Here is a 19104-nt window from a genome sequence, read left to right on the forward strand (position 1 = left end):
AGTGTGCTAGTCATAAAACAGAAAATGTGCTAGTTTCCTTAGCTTTCAATTTGGATAAAAAACATGTCCTGCCAACATGCTAATTGGTTGTCATCAGAAGCTTTAAATTTTACTTATCACCACCACTGATTATTTTTTTTTCCTTTAACAAAATCAAATCTACACATTGGTAGAATGTTTGTTATATGTTACCACAATTTTCACAGACAAAGAAGAACATATTTTGGCCTACAGAACATATATACTAGGTTATGTAAAGCATTTATGTATTTTATCAAAAAAATGAATTTTTGCCAACCAGCAAAATACTCACAATTTCTCTCTCAACTTTTGGTGAAAAGTACTATAATGTCTGTGCATTGCCATCACTTAAAAAGGTAATTAAATGAATCTCATTTGGAGGTGAAATGCTTCTAGAACAAACAAAATTATCTTGCTATTATTCTACAATATACTTAACTCTTTACAATTTCCTTTTTCATAGGTCTTAGAACTTTGAAAGGGAGAAGGGATACATTTTATACCCCAAATAGCTATATCAAGTTTTAGTATACCAAAGTCAAAAAACTTGGTATATTGCTGCCTGTAAATCTCTTTTTGAACAGCTTTTTTAAGTACAGCTTATGTTAAATCTTGACCTTAAGGTAGAACAACTCACTCAGCAGACTTCTCATATGTGTAGTCAATAGGAACTGACTGGCCACAATTTCTTCACATATTTTTGAACATGTAAGCTTCCACTACAAAGTACAATAATAGGGCAGACCTTCAGCTAGAATAAATCAACATATATCCACTGATGAACAATCCTTAGAAGATTATGGTTCAACAAGCAATTAGAGTTTTTTAGATAGCAAGACCTGGCATATAATGTTTCTTTTCTAATGCCAATGCTGTTTAAGGAAAAGTACTCCAACATTTTGGCATGGCCAAAGAAAGTATTTAAAGCTAAAATACAATGTTGAAAATATGTGTTGTTAACATATTTTAATGTCTGAGCTGGGAAGATTAATTATAAGTATTTTCCATAAAAAAAGATTTCTGCTTAATAACTTCCTTAACACCAAGGACCATGTATATATCTTATGCGTGTGTGTGTACAAACACGTATCCTGTTTAAAATAATGTAAAAAAAAAAAAAAAAAAAAAAAAAAATCAAACAAGTGATGCCTTATCAAAAGGCTCTCAGTAACTTTAGCTAAGGGTATTAATAAAGAACTATAGGACTAGGCAAATAGAAAATATTTCCATTAACTTCAGTAGACTCTGGATTAGACTCCAAGGGAAAAGCAATAAGATTTAGAGGTGGTCAAAGGAAATTAAACATTTACAAACATAATTTTAAAACAAAACTCTAGGCCTTTTTGAATCGTTTAGGAAGTAGATGGGGTTATTGTCTTAGAGATTAATTTTTCCTCTTTTTAAAGTTATCTTGACATTTATATAATGCCTTTAATCCACTTTGGCCAATGTTCACACTGACATACTAAAGTCATGCAATCCTACTGAAAACAAAGGGACTGAATTGTTATTAAATCAGCACAAAACAGCTTCTGCTGAGAACCTTGCAATAAAGTAAGACAAGTACATGGGTGTTTTGCTTTCTAATTAAAAGCAGCCATATATCGCAACTTATTTTTAAGCAGAACTCCCCTCTGAAATCAATTACCAGTTTGGCTTAAAAATCAATTCATTATATGGAGCAGAAAGAATAGAATGGTTGGTGTTTAATAATAGCTCAATAGTAAAATAAATCATAGAGAAAGTTCTCACTAGATAGACTTATTTTTGAATCAGTCTCCCCCTTTTATATGAAAAAAATGAGAATAAAAAAAATCAGCAGAAATTCCATGAAATCAGACACAGATTCAGCAGAATGTTTCCTTCACGGAGGAGGGAGGGGTTTATTCCAATGGACAATTTTGGGTGAAGCCTGAAAACACAAATTCTGCTTCGAACAAACAAAATATGCTTGTCAGATGGCAAATTAGATAATAGACCCGATAAATAATGTGGCTGTGCAGTCTCTAATGCCGACACAATTTAAAATGAATGTTTGAAATATCCAAATGAAAGAATGATATTGAAAACTATAAGTAAATCTGGAAAAGTGGCTGATTAAAGACAATAGCACACATTCTTCCTAACTCTGTAAAACTAGTAATCAAATATTTCCTATAGGGGTTGATTCAGTCCCTGTATTTTAAGAGAGAGATGTAGGAAATACTTTTCTTCTCCCATGGATGACTAGTGCTATATAATGTATTATACCCTGATGCAGTGTAATTTTCATGATTATTTGTAAAATGAACAGCCCTACAGCTTAGAAATTTCCTATAAGAATCTTGATCTGACATTCCTTGGTCAGGCAAAAGTAAGGATAGAGCCTTAAAAGCCTTAAAACCAGTAAGTTATAAATAAAGGTCAAATATTAAGCCATAATAATGTTAAAAATAGACTTTGCACTACTATGCAATGTTAAGTATTAATGGTATAGTAAGTTTTAAATCATTTTGAATATATCCTTACTTTAAATGCTGTCCCAAACCTGACATTTTAATTTTTGTTATTTATTATTACACAAGACAAATATAAGACATTGATTTACATTGACCCATTAATAACATATTGAATGTAATTTGGTGAGTTACATTACAATATATTAGTAATGAATTTATTATGAAAAAAAAAACAAACCTTAAATGATTCCAAGCAATGTCGAATAGTCAAGGCCATAAAATCTTTTGTTAAAATCAGAAAATTTATATTTTTATAAAAGCAATTATTTAATTTGCTGTACCCCTAGAAGAAGATAAATTATATTTATAGGCCAAAGCCAACATTGCAGTAGCTACTAGGCATTTTTTAAGCATACATGTCAGACATTGTCTTCATAATTAACCTTATAAAACACACTGCCACAGTCTGTACTGCTGCAATTTCAGAATAGTTTGAGGGTGCAGCTCACAAAATATGTAGAAGTAAATATGCCTCATGGGTGACAGATGTCCCCATTCATATGAAAAGGAGTTAGAGCTCCTTGCCAAGTACCAAGAATAAGAACTGCATGCCATAAATTCTGACATCTGAAAGCACGACTGCTAAAGTTTTAAGGTTTCTTCTTGTGAAACAAATGATGAACTTAGGAAATTATGAACTTCCACCTATTATGGTGGAACTTTTTCTGGATTAGTTCTCAGCTACCTAATCTTCAACTGTGTCCCAATCTGTCAAGAATTGGATTTGTCATCTCTTTGCAGTTTAGTAGTAGTACGAGATGTGCATATAGCTGTGGATTCTTACAACTGGTACTTCCTTCCTGGCCTAAAATGCATGTCTTTTAAGAAAGGTTAATACATGGAATATTTATACATTTATTCTATGGAACACTCAGAGTGAAATTAATGTAGCCAGCGAAAAGTCACAGTTAATCATTACCTACTTTAGTGTACTGTGTGAACCTCCTAACACCTAACTGGCAAATGTAGTTGATACTCAAAAGAATAAGATTGAACATCAGTGCCAAGAGGTTAAAGAATAAGATTGAACATCAATGCTGGTGAAGAATCAATATCACTACTGCAGTCTTCAGAATTAAAACTCAGTGAACTGGGGTCAAAGCAGACCTGAGGAATCCAGATACTGCTGGACCTGTTTAGTCACAACCTACTTGATAATCATTTTCTGCAATGGGTGATTTAATATTAGATGATACTGGGAGGAATTCTCCATGTTCAAAGATAGCTTTTCTGTAATGTTCCTAATAACTACTTCTTTAGAGAGAGGTCAGCATTTTGCCCTCCTTTAACTGATTATCAATTCCAGCAATGACCCTAACACCTCCCTAAGTAACTTAGATCTAGTAACCCATATATTTCCAGCTTCTGACAGAGTCTACACAGTATCAATATGCTAAAACTGAGAGAGAGAAATCTAAAAAAACAACTCTGTGGCAACAGAACCATTAACATCTGACTGGTTTTATCATCTTTATCTATCTTTACCATCAGCCATTCAGGACAAACCTAAGGGGTTTTTTTGGAACAGGTCTAATTCTCAAGAGAATGAAAGTAACTATGGTCCAAGTGAAGAAACCTTTCTGTCCTTCCTGCAGAATTGTGGCATAAATCTAAAAATAATTGAATGATGTAACTCATTTAATTTAGCATGGGTTTTCCACTACCAACATTAATTCCTCTTGTTCCATTAGTCATAAGTCATCTTAATAATGTGTATGAGTGATGAAAATTTAGGAAGATTGTGATTAGATTGAGGGACATGATATAAATACAGTAGAATACAGATCATCCAGGCATCCAAATGATTCACAGCCTGTTTATTTTGCAGCAGGTTGCCAAATTAAGGATGAACCATTCAGCAGTTTGCTGTGGGCACTGCTTCTCCTCTCAGCTGGACCTCAGCAGCAGTCCTGAGCAGCTGATAAGAGCACGGCTGTCTTTTGAAATAAAAGCTGTAGCAAATAATGGGAGCACCTCATCCATTGTATATCCCATGGTAACTTTATAAACCCTCATCTTTACAGCAAGGTAGCCCTACCAAATAACTAGGTTCTACTGTATGTGTAAATACAGGTATGTAAGGCTAGAGACTGGATCAGATTGGTGAACACGGCAATGGAGTTTTTCCTATTTGGAATTCACCTACATGGATCTGTGCATTCCATCTCCTGATTATACCATTTATTTTGAAATGTCAGCATTTTGAGCTGGGAACATCAGTATCCCACAAGAACATCATTACAGTTTCTGACATTCTGCTTTGGCGTGCTAAACAAGAGCATATATTGATGTTTCCCATGTTTCGCAGCTCTCTGAGGCTATTGCATCACTGTACTTCATACCAATTCACACCATTCTAACACAAGCTAATTCAATAATATTGCTGCCTGACATGGTAAAACACTGGGGAAAATACAGTTTATCTCATTTAAACTTTGGTACTATAGTCTAGGAGACAATCGGAACCAAAGATCATCAAGTGTAGCTACTGAGATTTAATTTGCACATGTAGCAGGGTCCCCCTTAAGGCTGGGAGTCCCATCAGCCAACAAGTTCCTAGCCACAAGGGTGCACCATGCCCAGCTGGGGCTGGGAGTCCCACAGCTCTCATCCCCAGCAGCCACTGATTCTGGGACCTGGCAGCACAAGTACCCAGAAGCCCAGAGGTGTGGATGCTGGGTGCTGGGACCCAGCTGGATACCTACAGCCAGGGGGCATGGCTGTCTTAGGGTTCATAAAGCCCCTGGGCCTGGGGGACCATGGCCCCTGCTATCTCCCAGGCCCAGGGGTACCTGCAACCCCATATGTGCATGGCAGAAGGCATGATTGTATAGATTGTATATTATATCCCATCACGCCTTCACTTGTACTTGTAGAGGGGGACCTAGTACTCTGTTGTGTTTTTCAGCTTTGTTTATTGTGCAAGAATACCTGCAAACTGGCTATAAACAGTGATATTTCCAAATCATCAAATATGACTTCTTTATTTTACAGAAGTGTTTTTTACAGTATTATTATATACAACCCCCATTTTTCACTGATGTGCCCATATTTTTAAGCGGACTAAAATAGTGCTTCTTTAGGATACACAGAACTGTTCGATTCTAAGGTAGAAAATTCATTAATAACTTTCACAAGAAAAACTGACACAGACTCATGTGACTATAAAGCTCACTGGTTGCCAAGCAATGTGACATTTAAAATGAAAACTTAGTGTCTAAAGCAGTATATGTCTCCATCTTTGAAGTCTCATTTCTTCAATAAGTTAAACCAACAGACAAAAGCCTGCGATCACACGCTCAAATGTAAAATTGTGAGTCATCTCATTAAGTTCAATGCAACAACTCCACTGTGTAAGGACTATGCCTGTGAGTAATAGCTTGCAGGACTGGAAATGTAAAAAGAAGAAAATGGAGGAAGAAGAAGCTTCTACATAAGGTTGATGAGAATAGGGTTTGGTTCCTAGCTTTGTCATAGCATGACAACATCATTCATCTGTTTCTCTATGCCTCAATTCCCCATATGAAAATTGTTGTTCTCCCACTTTTTGTCCATTTTGTCTGTTTGGATTATAAACTGTCTGGGAGTAAAGATTACCTCTTAATGTATATTTGTACAATGCCTAAATGAATGGAGCTCTGATCTCAGTTGGGGCCTGCTGTGTGCTACTATAAGAATAGTAAACAGATAATCAAACACAAACAATAACAATAATAATAACAATAATAATAATAATAATAGAGAAAAATTTAAATATCATGGACCTTTTGGGCTGAATTTTCATTTCATCTAAACCAAAGCCTTAGTAAATAGGACTTACTATACAGCTCTATCCTTATGAAGTCCTTAATGCCAAGGTTCTCTAAAAACACACCAGAAGAAGCTGTAGTCTTAAAGAAGAATGACACATCTGCACTGAGTTCTCCATGGAAAGTAGGGAAATGAAGATATGAGGTCTCAGTATTGAAGGAGGCTGAATTCCAAAATGTTCCTGGTTACAGTAAAAGATAATGTTAAATGAAATTGCAGGTCCAATATTGTTCCATACAGAACTGGAACATTAAAAACAAAAGTAATTAAAAAGAACAGTCGCTGCAAAGGGCAGTATGTAAAGCATTACATGTGTTTCAACTCTCAAAGTAAAGAAAAACAATGATTTTAGATGAGTTGAAATTCCACCTCTTCCAGTAGCATGTTACCTGAGTGACTACTGGTAGAAAGTGGTCTGTATATTACACTTCTAATTAATCAAAAATAGCTGAGTTTATAAACAGAAAACCTGATCCTACTGTTACTGAAGTCAGCAGGAGTTTTGCCACTTACAGTAAATTCAGTAGGATAAGGCTCTCAATAATTTTTGTAGTTGTTAAATGTTAAACTTCTATGTAAGTGTTTTGCCCTTTAATTGATTACAGTTTAGGGACTCATATTGCTTCCTTACCCACTTGATTAGTCCAAATGAAGTCAACGTAACTACTTGGGTAAAGGTTACAAGATCAGACCCATATAGTTTCCATTGGTTTTATTTTTTCCATCAGCTGACATTTCATTATAATTTGTTCAAGTTTGCTCTTGACTATTAAAAAGGTTATCGAAAATCCCTAGTAAAACTCAGTTTCAGTGGGGATATGCTGCCCAACTAGAAACATCTTGTTATTACTGCTAACTTCTTACAGGTGTATTTCTCTCTTTAATAAGCTATATTGCTTTCTAAATCAAATGAAGCATTCAATATCTTCTTATCAAATTAAGCAAGAACAGTGTAGTTTCATAGTTTCATAGTTGGTAGGGTTGGAAGGGACCTGAGCAGATCATCTATTCCGACCCCATGCCCTGGGCAGGAAAGGTTGCTGGGGTCAAATGAGCCCAGCTACGTGGCTGTCTAGCCTCCTTTTGAAGACCCCCCAGGGCAGAGGCAAGCACCACTTCCCTTGGAAGTTGGTTCCAGATCCTAGCCGCCCTGACTGTGAAGTAGTGCCTCCCGATATCTAGCTTGAATCTACCCTCAGTCAATTTATGGCGGTTGTTCCTTGTTATCCCCGGTAGTGCTCGGGGGAACAGGGACTTTCCCATTGCCTGCTGGTCCCCCTTGGCAAGTTTATAGGCAGCCACCAGATCTCCTCTTAGCCTTCTTTTGTGGAGGATGAACAGGTTCAGGTCCTGTAGCCTCTCCTCGTAGGGCCTGCCCTGTTGTCCCCTGATCATGTGAGTGAGCCTCCTCTGGACCCTCTCACTACTGTCCACGTCCCTCCTGAAGTGCAGTGCCCAGAACGGGATGCAGTACTCCATCTGCAGCCTGACCAATGTTGCATAGTGTATATTCTTCTTTTAATGTCATAACTCCTAAATACTTTAAAAAATTATGACTTTCCCCCCCCAAGAACTCTCATAAAGTTAAAAAAAAAAAGATGAAATATATTAATTTCTCTCTTATCCACAATGTAGACCTATGTCACATTGTGGACATCCAATGTCTACCAAAGTTGGGACATTCTTGCATTCTGGAAATTCCCCAACCATAAATGCCTTTGCCAGCTGGGCCATTATTTGGATAAGGGATGTGCTGTTATTTAGATAATGGGATGTATCAACAACAGTAAACATATGTTCCAGAACTGGTAGAACAAAAGAGTAGTTTACATCTCCCACTCCCGAGTTATGCTGTAAGCTCTTCAGTGGTAGTCAAGGACCTGAATCTGTAGTTCCAGAGGAAGCACCATGAAGATAAAACAGTCAGGACACCTGCAAATGTGCCTGACACCTGCTAATTAGACTTGATTAATTTAGTCTGCTAATTATTATACTCCAGCAGCCTCAGTGTCATGTGTATTCAGTGCTGCCATGCTTCAAAATGGCAGTGGGGGTGCCTTAACTAAATCTTGTAAAGCAAGCATAGTTAAAGAGTCTGCACTGCTGGTTTGAAGAGCAGGATGCTGAATGCATGAGACACTGAGGGTGCTGTCATTACAGTGGCTCCTGAAAACCGGTCTAATTAAAGTACGCCCTCCAACATCAGAGCACATGTAAAGACACCCTCTGACTGTAGAATCCTTCTTTGAGTCCGTGGTTTTTCTCTGGTCATAGCTCCTACAAAGCTGAACTTCAGTGCCATTATGATTAGAGCACATGACGACTATTTAGAAAACAATGGGTTGGCTGTTGCCAGTAATTTAAATACAATAGGAAGTTTAATACTAGCAATTTATACAAAATTGGGAAAACATTTCTGACAAAAGGGAAAAAAGACAACTATCCAACAAATAAATGACATGTTAAGCTTCAATGAAGCATTTCAATGGTCCTGACTCGGGAGAATGAAGCCTTTAGCAGGGGGGACAGATTGGTTAGTTTTCATTGCCATATCATTTAACAAGTACACTGGAACATTTTAAGTGAAAGGTAGAAAAAATCCCTTCTACTTTGATTATGGCACCTCTGATCTCATTTGAAACCCTCAGATGGGAAGTTCTGCTTATATACTAAATTAAAGTTATTATGCTTCCTATTCCTCTCTTACTCCATCTTATTTTTGTATTCTTTTTTACTGCATTATCCCAATCCTGAAACAGGTGCATGAAGTATTTAAGAATATAAAATTACAAGAATAAAACCAAATATAGCCCTAGCAGAAGCAAATACATAGAGAAAGATCCATACTGTAGCAAAACATGTCCATACAGAATTGTTTTTTTCTTTTTCTTTTACTAAAACTGCCTAACACTGCAGAAAATGGAAATCAATTGGACTTTATCTGAGATAAATGGAATAAGGCACCCCTGTTTGTCTGAAATAAAACAAGAGCCATAACTACATGGTGAATAATACTTACGTGCACAACAACATATTTGCTTTCAGGATTACAAAGACTCATTTAATAAACTACTCATGAATATATCTTTTTTACTTTAACTATTTAAAAATAAAATATGAAAATATCACTGAGAAACTGAGAACAGAGGAAAAACATGCTTATATTTTTAATACTAAAAAACTATTCAAAGTGACTTGCTCAAATCAACTTTTTAGTTGTAAAAAGTCATTAGTGTTATCCAATGTTGGGCTAACACAAATGTGTTTATTTGTATTTGTAACAGTTTCTCTGCTAATATCTTTAAATGCGGTATCACACACTCTATAGGTGTGAAACACCATGGAGGATAAAGGAGAGAGGGAGAAAGCAAATAAAATCAAATGGATTTTAGCAGGAAAAAAAAGTTAAGTTTTAGTTTGCAGTTCAATGGGCAAAAAAACATTTTCTGTAGACATATTTTACTACCTCCAAAAAGCGCAGAAGAAAAGAAATCTTGAGTGAGGCACAAAAAAACTACCTATCATGTATTGATGTGTGCAGCTAAAATACAGGACTGAAAATCAAGACCTAAATTCTGAGGATAAAGATTTTATTTAAACACTGTGGTGTTCCTCACATGTCACCTGGAGATAGTTCTCTCCTAGTTCAGTGAAGCGCAATGAAGCTTGTATAAATATCCAGGGATTCTTTAACAGAAGGGGCTTTTCTAAGAGCCAAATCCTGGTCCCAGTTAAGACAACAGGAGTTTTATTCCATTCGAACACAGTAAGGATTAGACTGTAAGTGTACAACAGTAACAGTATGATGGAAAGCTGTGCTTCTTGAAAACTGAGAAAACTGCAAACTTTACATGAATAGCCCAACTGACTTCAATGAAAGTAGCAAAAGGCATAGGGTATGCATGCTTTAAGCCATTGTCTCTACAGATGAAACTATTTGCACTGGCCCGTTCCATCTTGCTTTCCATCCTGATATTATTTTGATTGTTTGTTCCAGTGCAAAATTGGGTGGAGTGGGAGACCTGGAATAACATTATCTGTTACTTGCAAGATTTACTCACAGCTGTTTCTTTTCATACTTGCATGTCTTTTAATGGTGCTGCATGCAAAAGTTTCCTCACTCAGCATGGCAGAAAGAAGGACAGAATTATTGAAAATTTTGCAAATAACTTTTATAAGTAATTCTTGCTCATGTTACAAAACCTGGCCAGCTGGCAACTGTTTGCCTCTGAGAATCTGTAGAGTACAGACACCCCATCTGTATCACTTCTTCCAGCTCCACTGAATGACAGCTTATTATAAAATCCATAGATTACAAGGCTAGAAGGAAATTTTGTGATCATTTTCCCTGAACACTGGTATGAAACAGACCATGCAAGCTACCTGAATTTTCTCTTTAAAGAAAGTATGTTTTAGAAAACATCCAATCTTGATTTCAATAATATTCAGGAAGGAAAATCCATCACAGTACATGGTAAGTTGTTTTCCAATGATTAAATAACCTCACAGTTAAAATAACTTTGTCTAAGTTTGGTTAGGTTCGACTTTCAGGTTGGAATAGCTATAATTCTGCCTGCTAGACTGAAGAGCCCTGTTTCTGCAAATTGATCTTCTTCATGATCATACAGGGAAATAAAAGGCCTGTAGAAACATAGAAAAGAGACCTTTTGCTCAAGGCAGGATCACCCCTATATAAATAATTTCAGTCAAGTGTCTGTCTAACCTTCTCTTAAATTCTTCTAAGGATGAAGATTTCACAACTTCTCTTGGTATTCTGTGCCCATACTTACCAATCAGCATAGTTACAAAGCTCCCCCAAACAAAATTTTTCTTGTTGCAATTTAAGACTTTATGTCTTGTCCTGTCCCCTGCAGCCACAGAGAATAGTCTATTGCTGTGTCCTTACAAGCACCCTTTAGTTATTTGAAGACTGTTATCAAATCCCCCCTCAGTATTCTCTTTTCCAGACTAAATAAACCCAGTTTGTTCAACCTTAATTCCTAAATCATGTCTCCTAGATTTATAACCATTTTTTTATTTCTCTCTTCTTGACTCTCTAATTTACTCACTAGGGCCATGTGTAGATTAAACAAGAGGCGTGTGTGCATGACACTTTAAAGAGGGCTAAATGCTTTTGCACCACTTTAATGGTGTTGGTGTTTGCATGCCTCGGCAGCATATTACGCATTAATCCCAGCCGCTGTAGGAAATTTGGCAGCATAATGTACCTTAAATGACTTGGGGTGCAGCAAACTAAAACTCCCTCACGGAGTTTTAGTTTGCTGCCCTAGGGCCGCAGAGTAAAGCACCAGACTCCATGCAGCTCCACAGGTTTGCAAGAAGCCCTGCAGGCAGCTGGGCAGCAGCCCAGGAAAACAGCACCTCCCAAGAAAAGCAGCAACCCTGATCTTTCCACCTCCCCCACCCCTCCAAGCCTGCCTGCCTGTGCTGCATGGGGGCCTGGTGCTTCCCTCCACAGCTGTGGTGCCCCCCAGGACTGCCTGAGCCAGGTGCTTGAGGGTGGGTGCCACCTGGAGGGGGCCACAGCTGCTGTGGAGGGAAGCACCAGCCACCCTCCCCCCTCCAGTCTAGGGACCTCTCTGTCCGCCGGCAGCTCGCCCTTCCCTCTTCGCTGAAGAGGCAGGTAAGGTATGTGCATGACATGGGGAGAGGGAGGGGTTAATTGGCACTAAATTGAAATGGTGTTTTTTAAAACCCACTGCTTCAATTTAGGGCCCCTGTATCATCTACGCATGCCCACTGTTCTTAAAGTGAGGTGCTCAAAACTGGATATAGTACTCCAGATTAGGCTTCACCAGTACTGAACAGAGCTAAAGAATCACTTTCCCTGATTTGCAAACAACAGTCCTTGTTAATGCAACACAGTATGCTATTAGCCTTTTTATTCAAAGAAACTGCACTGTTGACAAAATATGGTTCTTTTGTAATCTTATCTCTTTTTTTAATAATTCTCTTTTATAATCTCCTTCTCTTTCCTATTTTGAAGAGATTGAGCTCCATCAGTCTTTCATTCTGAAAACAGATGTCAGATTTATCCAGGAAAGAGCCTTTTATTCTGAAATTCTACAAACCTACAAGCCTATTGTCCTACTTTAAGCCCGTTTAAAGTATCCCAGTATTTTCCTTAGGACAATTAAAGCTAATTTGAGTTAGTTGTCATTCAAGCTGCATGTGTAAATAATTGTGTCTTGCCTATTTTGATGAGAGTAAAAGCCTGTGGCAATCCAACCTGGGATAAACCCAACATCTGTTTTTACCTTAAGACATTTTTCCAAACCTTTAATCATTTTTTAAACCCTTCCCTTAACCCTCCAGGTTGTGTCCAGATGACCGTGGACATGCGACATGTGATGCCGCAAACCTATCTGTGGTACCACACACCACACATGCAGGCATTCTCTATGCTGCTACCTTGCGGTGTGGGGGTGTTTTTTGACCTTGGGAGATCCCAGGGTAAAAAAAACAAAAACAAAACAACACACCAAAATAAAGTTCGGTGGCACACATGGCAGAAGTCCATGCCACCCAAAACTGGAGCCTGACCAGCCAAGCTATGCTTTGACTGCCTGCCGGCCAGGCTTCCTGTCATGGCCACAACCCCGGGAGGCCACCAAGACACCAGGTAAGGCTGCTGGGGCCAACATAGTTGCTACCCCACCTGGGGTAACCTGAGCACCAGAGCTCATGTGGCATGGGTGTTCCCCAGGGGCAAGTAGCAGTGGCACAAGGTGTCCCACTGCTACTTGTCCCTGGGGAAACAAACATCCGTGCTTACCTGGACACCCCTCCCCTCTCACACACACAGTTTACCAGCAGCCTCCTTGAATTATGAGCACAAAAATTGCATTTAGGTTTCCAGTAGTATTTGCATCAATGTCAAATACTGTGGCATAAGTACTGGGAGGTGGGAGGGTGACAGGGGCAACTGCTTGGGCACTGACTTGGGATGAAGGGGAAAAAAAAAAAAAAGCAGCTACTACTGGCAGCTGAACATCTGTTTTCACAGCATCAACTGAAAATCACTGGTTCTGCTTTCCCCAGGGTGCCTGGCTGTATCCCTACACTGCTGGAATCATATTTCTCTATACCTACTAAATATTTTTGATTCATATATGAAGTCACATAAGGCCTTTTGGCCAGAGCATTATTCTGCAACCTCATGTTAATCTAATTATCTACCAATATGTTTTCATATTTACTCTGTCAAGCTGTGACACTTGTGGGAGGGCAGTCCATGAGCTGTCCATAAGCTGCATGGGGCAGGGGACCCATCCCTCCTGAGCAGGCCCCCATACCCACCTTCTCCCCCACAATCCACCCACAAACTCCACACCCCAAAGCTATCCCCACAAACCCCTCACCCACATACCCAGCCACAAACCCCAAAGCCCTGGACAAACCCTGTACCCCCTCAAACCCCACCCCAACCCCTCACACCTCTTTCTCCCAACCCCATATCCCCTTCACAAATCTTACACTCTGCATGCCTAGCCAGCCACATGGGATGGGACAGGACCTGCTGGGGGGAGCTGCAGGTGCAGGGGAAACTGCCACATTGCATCTCTGCCCTGTGCCCACATCAGTGCTGGGACATGCAGCCTTCAACCTGGGGGGACTCCTGATCCCAGGAACCATTTGGTGAGTATGATGGGTTGGAGGAAGGAGTGGAGGTGGCAGCAGGGGTGTATCAGCAAGAGAGGGTGATTGGGGGTGGAGGAGTGCTCTGGGCAGGAGGGGCTACCAGAGCTGGTCTTAGAGCCCCTCTCTCCCCCTAGAGCAACCTGTGCAGGGGGAGGCCAACCTGAGAGCAAAGGGCCCAGATCAGTCCCTGATCCCCAGCTGAGGACTTCCCAGGATGGGGCAGGGAGCAGAACAGCAAGGGCTGGCACTGCTAAGAGCCACAAAGCAGCAGGTGGGACAGCAGCTGGATTCATGTCTTGGTGCTGGGGCAGAGCTGTGGCTGGAAGGGAGATAGTGTGGGCAGGAAGGGACTATGGGTCAGGAGTGAGAGGAGTGGGGCAGGCTTTGGGTTGAGAGAGAGGGGCCGGGGCAGGGCACTGGCATATCAGTGCTGCTCAGCACTGCACATGGTGGCAAGTGAAGGGGTAGGGATTTTTCTATGACAGAAAACATAATATTTATACACTTTGGCATTTACTTTTAGAATTAATTTTATTATGATGATAGAGGCACTGGTAAGCTTGCACATTGCTTTAAAGTTGTAAATATATCAATAAAACATTGTCCAACTGATCTCTCTATATATAGTGGTGTTTCATTTTAACAGTGGAAGAACACTATTTTGGGTATTTTAATGAGAGAATTTGGGTTTCTTATCAGAGAATTTGCAATTTTTAAACAGGGAACACCGGAATCTCTGCTGGTGAGACAAGTGGGGAGATCCTGCCAGAGAAGCACTGGGGACACAGCTGGAGGGCAGACTAGGTGGCTGACCTCTTGGCCATTTGGGGCCAAGAGGACATGCTTTGACAGTTCAAAGCAGACCACCACAAGGAGCACATCTTTTGGGTGATAACTACCTAGATGGCAGGGCAGGGGCACCCCATCTGAGTCTGGCAGGCATGCAGCTATAGGGCTGCAGGTCCAAGGGGAGACATGCTGTCACAGGTGGCAGCAGATCACAGCCAGGCAGCAGCCACCACTGCCAGACTTCTTCAGAAGGTAGAAGGTGCAGGGTACTCAGCGCTGCTTCAGCAGTCCAGCTGGCATAAGGGGTAACATCCCCAGATACCAACTGGCTGAGCCTCAGAAGTTTATGAGGGAAAGCAGCCCTGAGCTGCTCACCAGGGCAGGTTTTTATATTGAGGGGGCCAGTACAGGGCAGGTTTTATACAGCCTCTAGCTCCCCCTGGATGCAGATCTGGGAGGAGCTGGGCAGGGTCATTTTGCTCCAAGTGGCACAACTTGCCCCACACCAAAGTGCATATCCAGGCATATGTGCTGAGGCAAAAATCTCCAGCACAAATTTGTGCTGCTTCTATTTGAGCTGCTGCAAGTGCACGTGCCTGCATGTATGGACACACCCAAAGACTCTAAGCCTTGAGTTATTTCTGGCTATAGCTCCATACATATTTATTGTTATTATTGTTCTGGCGATTTGTGGTTATATCTGTCTCTGTGTCCTTGAGAATGCCACAAAATCTCTGCCTTACATTTGCATCTGTGAAATGGACAAGATAATGTTTACCTATATCAGGAGTGCTGAAATTATTAATATTTTAAAAAGCCCCTTTAAAAAGGAAAGTCATTATTTGGGTAGGTTTGCAAAACTATTGTTGTTTTTCATATCATACATGAAAAATCTTAAATGTTCCTACAGCTTGTTTCTTTGAGCTATTAACATTTAGAAGCTAAGGACCACATTTGTGAAAAATCAATTAATAAAAAACAATAACAACAACAGGGGTTAACCTAATTTATTTATCTTGCCAAAATGAAAAGGTGTTTATAACAATTCACTGCATTATTTACAGATTTACTATTCTGCTGTTTTCTATAAAATGATATTTTATATATATATAAAAATGCCCTACAATAAATAGATTATTGGAGCTATAATAATTTAATTTTCTTCCAGTTTGAAGTCATTTATGAAACCTAACATAAGTACATCACAAAAAAAAAAAATTAAACATTCTCCCCCACAGTCATCTGAATAGTTTCACAGTGAACAGTTATGAGATGTAATAATTTATGTCTGTTACAAAGAATAAAATATATGGGTAATAAGAGGATATCCCCCTCAAAGTAGAATTACATCATTTAGTCTTCTTTAGAGTGCAAAACAGAAATCATTTCTCTTGTGAACACTCAAGCCACACTCCCAAGTCCAAGAATATACATTTTCCTTGTTTGACAGCACTACTGAGAATTGTATATTTGCCAATAGATCTCTATTATTCACCTACCCAAAAAGGTACAAAACAAAATACATGTCACTTCAATGCTTATAATTAGAATCTCATGAAAGTTTGCTTTCATTTAATACTTTCTTCTTAAAAATTAAGAAACAAAAATATGTGGCATGCATGTTTTAGAAGAGTTCTCATTAGTTTATGTTGTCTTTGGCCTTATTATGTCAGTTTTATCTGACTTCCAGGGATCCTGGTTCTCTCTGATAAAAAAACCCCAATTTTTTCTGATTAACCTCCCTCCCCCTATATCTATATCATCTAATTTTTTGATTGAAAAAACCCCCACACAAAATTCACATTTTTCCACGATCAAAACAAAACTCTGTGTGTGTGTGTATATAATATATATATATATATATATATATATATATATATATTAAACATGTTTTTCTATATAGGCTGTTGAATCTGAAATCAGCAGAGATCCTTGTTTTCTCAGATACAAAAAAAATCCAAAATTTTATGATAAAAAAGCCACTTTTTCTGTGATTAAAATGAAATGTCACTATATGTATATTATACTCTGTGTGTGTAAAAACAAAATCCACACTTTTCCCATGATCAAAACAAAATGCTGTGTATTTATATATAGTTTAAAGCATAACATGCAAAAATATTTTCTACTCAGACCATAGCACTTAGTGGAAATTATATTCTTTTTTCTTTTCTGGGCAACCAACAGTTAAAGAGAGGCCTTTAGTACTTCCTCTTAATACCATCTCAGCGCGATTCCAAGATGGAGTGTTTTTCCCCCCATTTGTTATGGGTAGAGACCTACCTAATTCATGGGGGCTGCCTTTGATTTAATGGAGAGAACATGAGCCTGGGAAGCCATTTAATGAACACAGCATGGTGGGCACCCCCATGCCTCTAATTGGCCAAGGGGCCTCAGTGGTCATGCCCATCACCATTGATGGGAAGCGGGGGTGGTGGGGGTGGGGGAGGGCTGCCTGTCATGTAGCCTACCCCTTGCTGGTGACTGCCTACAAAGGCTGTCCATCATGAAGTCCTGCCCATCACCACCAATTGGCGGAGAGGGGTGGGGCCACATGAGGCAGCCCTCACAACCAATCAGTTGCAAGGGGGTGGGAGTGGTAGACATCTTGCCTACAGCCCTTTGAACAGGTAACCCCCTTCTTCTCCCCTTCCCTAAACCACTGGGCTGCCACCACACACTGAGGACTTCCAGCTCCCTTTGAGAAGCCAGCACTTCATTTTCTGCACCCACCATCAGCATTATCATTGTCATAATTGCTCAAGTATCTTAGAATGCTCTTGAAATTTCTCTTCCTGGGACATCTGACCTTCTTTTTGCTAATGGGCCATTACTCTCAGATACCTTTGCTACTGAGGGATTGATTTTCCCATTATAGGCAGACAATGCTTGGGTGCCCAACCTAACAACAGCTCCTTTGGTCTGATTGGGAGTGACAGTTGTCCTTGCTCTAGAACACAATGGCAAGAGATATTCAGTAGTAGTTTTGCCTACTACTTTTTCCTGAAGTATACATCCCTCAGTCTCTTTGATTAATCAATGTCCAAAATCATAACTACATGTACAGAAAGGATAGCATAATCCATAGTGATAAAAGCAGCATACATGGATAAAGCATAACATTGACTCCACACATATCATAGCAGTACAATGAACACAAGAAAATCTACATGATTCCCCACAATTCCCATGACTTTGGGATCTGATTGTGGGGTTTGTAATGTTAACAACCAAACTTTCATCACATAACTCAGATGTTATTTAATATTGGAAAGTAAATTTTCTATCTCACTATCTTTCAACTATTTCTTCAATTCATAAGACTGTTCTTGATACTTTATATAATCAATAACCATCAGCCCTATATTTTAGTGCCACTGTATACGTTTCTTTATTCTTGGCGATTCTCATTTTTAGTTGAAATTTTGCTCACAAGTACTTTGCAAATATCAGCCATGTCTTCCAGGAGACCTTATCTCTTACTGCAGTTTTTTTTCATATACCTACATAAACTAAGTACACAAACATCTTGTATCTGGTACAATATATTTTTAGGTAGACATAGGGGTTCATGGTAGAAACAAGGCCCATGAGTAAATTTCTCCCAACCTTCTGAAAGTGATTATAACAATCTCTACATAGTAAAACTTTGTAACCAGGACTGAGTTAAAAGAACACAGAAAACATGAGTTTATCCTCCCAGTGCCTGCTTGCAATCCATGCTAACTATTCCTATATTTAGCATCACTACATCTCCCTATATGTATATCTTTTTTAAAATCCATTTAGGTTCTTTGAATAAAAATTCTCTGTCTTACTCTATATTACATTAGCCACAAGCAATTAGATGAGATCATCTTAAAATATCTTTCAGCCAGTTTATTACCATACATGACATGTAAAACTTTGGTTAATCATTATAGTTTTTAAACTCCTGTTAAAGAAAATGTCTGTTATTACTTACTGTCACCCCGACAAAGCAAATGCCCAAGCTTGTAAGCTGCTTCAGAATTTGGTCGATCTGTATCTGTGATAACAATTTCAGTTACTGGAAGATGCTCTTTATTGGAGAGGAATCCAGTATCATTAGTCCTGAAAAATTGAAATAAGAACAAAAAATGTCTGAACTGTTTCTGATTAAAAGCCACTGAAGAGATGTATATTGCCCCTGTACTATATGCACTGAACTTCTCCAGAAAGCAGAATGTGACCACATTTTCAAAAGATACAGCTGCAGTGTAAAGTAATAAAGGTAATTTTCAGTATGAGTCCACATACAGATTCTTTAACATTGATCTTGTGGTCCTTAAGAGGTTTAAAATCT

General features: G+C 39.0%; 1 protein-coding gene across 3 annotated transcripts in view; it reads right to left on the reverse strand.

The window, feature by feature from the left end:
- The window catches only part of CNTNAP4 (contactin associated protein family member 4), a 462372-nt gene that overhangs the window by 44566 nt on the left and 398702 nt on the right, over positions 1–19104 (reverse strand). For all 3 annotated transcript variants that reach the window (XM_019478107.2, XM_059724866.1, XM_059724865.1), the window contains 2 exons: positions 18745–18872; positions 6340–6510 (listed from right to left, as the gene is read on the reverse strand). In XM_019478107.2, coding sequence (XP_019333652.1) covers positions 6340–6510; positions 18745–18872 — 299 coding nt within the window. The remainder of the gene's footprint in view (positions 1–6339; positions 6511–18744; positions 18873–19104) is intronic.

Source organism: Alligator mississippiensis, chromosome 3 (genome assembly GCF_030867095.1).
Source record: "Alligator mississippiensis isolate rAllMis1 chromosome 3, rAllMis1, whole genome shotgun sequence".
In the NCBI taxonomy this organism is placed as follows: domain Eukaryota; kingdom Metazoa; phylum Chordata; order Crocodylia; family Alligatoridae; genus Alligator; species Alligator mississippiensis.